Genomic DNA, 3,434 nt, shown 5'->3' with positions numbered 1-3,434 from the left:
TCTGTCCCCTGGTGGGTGTCTCTGCCCCCTGGTGGGTGCCTCTGCCCCCGGGTGGGTGTCTCTGCCCCCTGGTGGGTGCCTCTGCCCCCTGGTGGGTGTCTCTGCCCCCGGGTGGGTGTCTCTGCCCCCGGGTGGGTGCCTCTGCCCCCTGGTGGGTGTCTCTGCCCCCGGGTGGGTGTCTCTGCCCTCGGGTGGTTGCCTCTGTCCCCTGGTGGGTGTCTCTGCCCCCTGGTGGGTGCCTCTGTCCCCTGGTGGGTGTCTCTGCCCCCTGGTGGGTGCCTCTGCCCCCTGGTGGGTGCCTCTTCCCCCTGGTGGTTGCCTCTGTTCCCGGGTGGGTGCCTCTGTTCCCGGGTGGGTGCCTCTTCCCCCTGGTGGGTGCCTCTTCCCCCTGGTGGTTGCCTCTGTTCCCGGGTGGGTGCCTCTGCCCTCGGGTGGATTCTGAAAATCTGTTTTCCTGCAGAGATCTGCTCAGGGACAATCCTACGGACAAACTGGACATCAAGTTGAATCCTGACGGCAGCGGACAGCTTTACGTCCCCGGACTCACCGAGATCACAGTTCAGAGCCCCGAGGACATCAACAAGGTAGGAGCTTCCTGTTTGTCCTTTCAGAGTAAAACGTTCTGGACAGAACCTGTCGATGAAATCAGAACAAACTTCAGCGTTCGGCTCTGATGAGCGTCTCACCCGTCCTCAGGTGTTTGAGCTGGGTCACCTGAACAGAGCGACGGCGTGCACCAACCTGAACGAGCACAGCTCGCGCTCCCACGCCCTGCTCATCATCACCGTGTCTGGATTAAACAGTACGACTCGAACCAGGACACAAGGTGCGGACCACTGGATGTTTCTGACTGCCGGCGGTTCGGATGTGGCGTTTTCGGGCCGCAGAGGACCTGGAGATTGGAGTCTCTGGTTCTGATGGTTGGACTCGTTTTCTCAGTCGGCGCTTTTCTCTGTTCGGCTTTAGGGAAGCTGAACCTGGTGGACCTGGCGGGATCGGAGCGGATCGGGAAGTCCGGAGCCGAGGGCAGTCGGCTCAGAGAGGCCCAGTGCATCAACAAGTCGCTGTCGGCGCTGGGCGACGTGATCAGCGCGCTGCGCAGCAGACACGCCCACGTCCCCTTCAGGAACTCGCGGCTCACCTACCTGCTGCAGGACTCGCTGAGCGGAGACAGCAAGACCCTGATGATGGTCCAGGTAAGTCCGGCTGGAGTCCAGGGCCGGGTCTTCTTGGTGCCGGTGCCTTTCTCACACCTCCATGTCCCTGCAGGTGTCTCCGTTGCCAGGCAACATGAGCGAGTCAGTCTGCTCGTTGAAGTTTGCTCAGCGCGTTCGCAGCGTGGAGCTCAGCTCGTCTTCGTCCAAGAGGCACGAGAACTCGTCCACCTCGTCCTCGCCAACACACGACAGCGTAGAGGTACAGTGATCCCCGGCCAGCAGCCCGATCTGGGCCAGAACCAACCAGAACCCGCTGGTCTAATCTAGAAAAACCATGAAATAAAAAGCGTAGAAGAAGAAACTGTTGTGACTTCTTCCACAGCTGGACTCTCCCCCCGTGACGCCCGTCCCCCTCCCCATCTCCCGGGCCAGCAGCGCTGGCTCAACACTGTCCTCGGCCTCCAGAACTCCCAGTGGCTCCCGCAGGAGGTCCCAGTCACAGCTGTCTGCAGGTAAACGTGCACACTCACGTGCACGCTCATGTGCACACTCAGCCATCATGGCGTTGACCTCCTGCTGCAGGTGTTTGATCCACCCCTTCAGTTCGGTTTGGTTCTGATGGTTCGTCCATTCAGACGGGAATTTTCTGATTCCTTCAGGTTTTCTGGAACCAGGCCAGTTTTTTTATCTTAAGCCCTATTTCCTGCTGAGATCGGTCCGATCACGGTAACCAAGACAACTGTTGAGTGTAAATGGTACGCACAACCGAACCGGACCGTGCCGGACACAACCGGACCGCGCTAACATGGTAATAGTTCATCAGCGGCGTTCAGTTCTGGCTCGGAGCAGACCGCCTCATCTTCTCACAGTCAGCCTCCGTAATCAGGAAATTCATTAAAATCCTCGCTTCCTACCGCGCCGCACGATTTCCAGTGATGATTCTCACAACCTGATCCGTCCCTAAAACAAGATCCGCCCTGCAGCAACATACGTCTGGGTGTCCATCAACTATATAATTATGGTACTAAAATTACCTTTTTCTATCCTTAATCTCTAAAGAATGTTAATATACATCTTTAAACAATGTTTAATGACTTTTGTAAGACAATTTGATGCTTTTTCCATTTTCTCTGTTAAACAGCTTCTTTGACGTCATCATGGGAAACGATCAGATCAGTAAATCTGCTCTGATAAAGAGAATATTTTTATACGTGTTTAAACCAGAATGATTTGACATTTAAATCTGACTTCGCTACGACTTTAAATCAAAACTGAAAAGTTAGCTCCTGGAAGTAGCGTAGCATCCCATTTCCTGTGCAGATCAACCAGAGATAAAACAGAAAGGATTTTAAAGCATTTGTTTTCTTAGGAAATGCATAATTAACCTTTAACACTTTATATTTTAGTATGCTTAATATTTTGGGGAGGGAATATCGTCATTTAGATCATTTTAACAAAATAAAATTGAGGATGTAAATCTGGAAGCATAAATGAGCTGATGGCGTATGAACGGATCGTGCTCCAGGATGGATCGGATGGTGACGATGATTCTTTAGCGAGTGATGAAGCTAAACGTCTGTCGTTGTTTCCTGTGTCTGGAAGCCCTGATCTTCTGCCTTCTTCGCCTGACTCTCCTCATACTTCCTAAATGTTACGGGTGCCGCCATGTTGGTTCGATTGTTTCCCTCAGTAGTACCATAGATCGCCTCTAGGAGGCGAGGAACCGTGCCAGGGTGGCGTGTAAACGTTAACTGATCCTAGCTCGGTCCGGATCGGTTTTCAGGAGTAGAAATGAGGTTTTAGGGTGAAGCTGAATAATTTTTGATGTTTAGGGAGCAGCTGATGTTTTATTTCATCCATTCCTACAGAACCTCAAACTTCCTCCTGATGTTCCATGAATTCAGCGCGGAAATAAAGCGACAGAAAAGCTTTTATTTTGGTGTTTTCAAACTGAATAAAACCTGCAGCCTTTTCTGGCTTACTGCAGTGCATCATGGGAACTGCGGTCCTTCAGTGACTGAGCTGTGCCTCCTAAACGCTGCAGGTCGGAGCTGTCCCAGAGACGGAGCGCCATCGCTGTCTGTCTGTCCCTCTACCTCTGTGTCCTCATTCTGTGCTCTGATTGGTTGGTTTCCAGACAGACAGGTAGACAGAGCCGGCCCATTGGTGGGGGACGGTGGGCAGGTAGGTGGGGTGGGGGGGTTGCTGGATATGTTGGCATGGCGCTCTCAGCATGGCATGGTGACCCCGTGTTGTCTCTAACACCCCCTCCCCCCC

At 53.3% G+C, this 3,434-nt stretch overlaps 1 protein-coding gene across 2 annotated transcripts in view; it reads left to right on the top strand.

The window, feature by feature from the left end:
• kifc3 (kinesin family member C3) overlaps positions 1–3,434 on the top strand; it is a 48,328-nt gene that overhangs the window by 43,089 nt on the left and 1,805 nt on the right. The window contains exons 14-19 of one of the 2 annotated variants that reach the window (XM_015402441.1): positions 461–584; positions 697–826; positions 967–1,196; positions 1,270–1,416; positions 1,540–1,669; positions 3,202–3,341. In XM_015402441.1, coding sequence (XP_015257927.1) covers positions 461–584; positions 697–826; positions 967–1,196; positions 1,270–1,416; positions 1,540–1,669; positions 3,202–3,341 — 901 coding nt within the window. The remainder of the gene's footprint in view (positions 1–460; positions 585–696; positions 827–966; positions 1,197–1,269; positions 1,417–1,539; positions 1,670–3,201; positions 3,342–3,434) is intronic. The other variant, XM_015402442.1, reaches the window with a different exon arrangement.

This window comes from Cyprinodon variegatus, unplaced genomic scaffold (genome assembly GCF_000732505.1).
Source record: "Cyprinodon variegatus isolate N-32 unplaced genomic scaffold, C_variegatus-1.0 Scaffold1349, whole genome shotgun sequence".
Classification (NCBI taxonomy): domain Eukaryota; kingdom Metazoa; phylum Chordata; class Actinopteri; order Cyprinodontiformes; family Cyprinodontidae; genus Cyprinodon; species Cyprinodon variegatus.
This window is presented reverse-complemented; position numbering and strand designations above follow the sequence as displayed.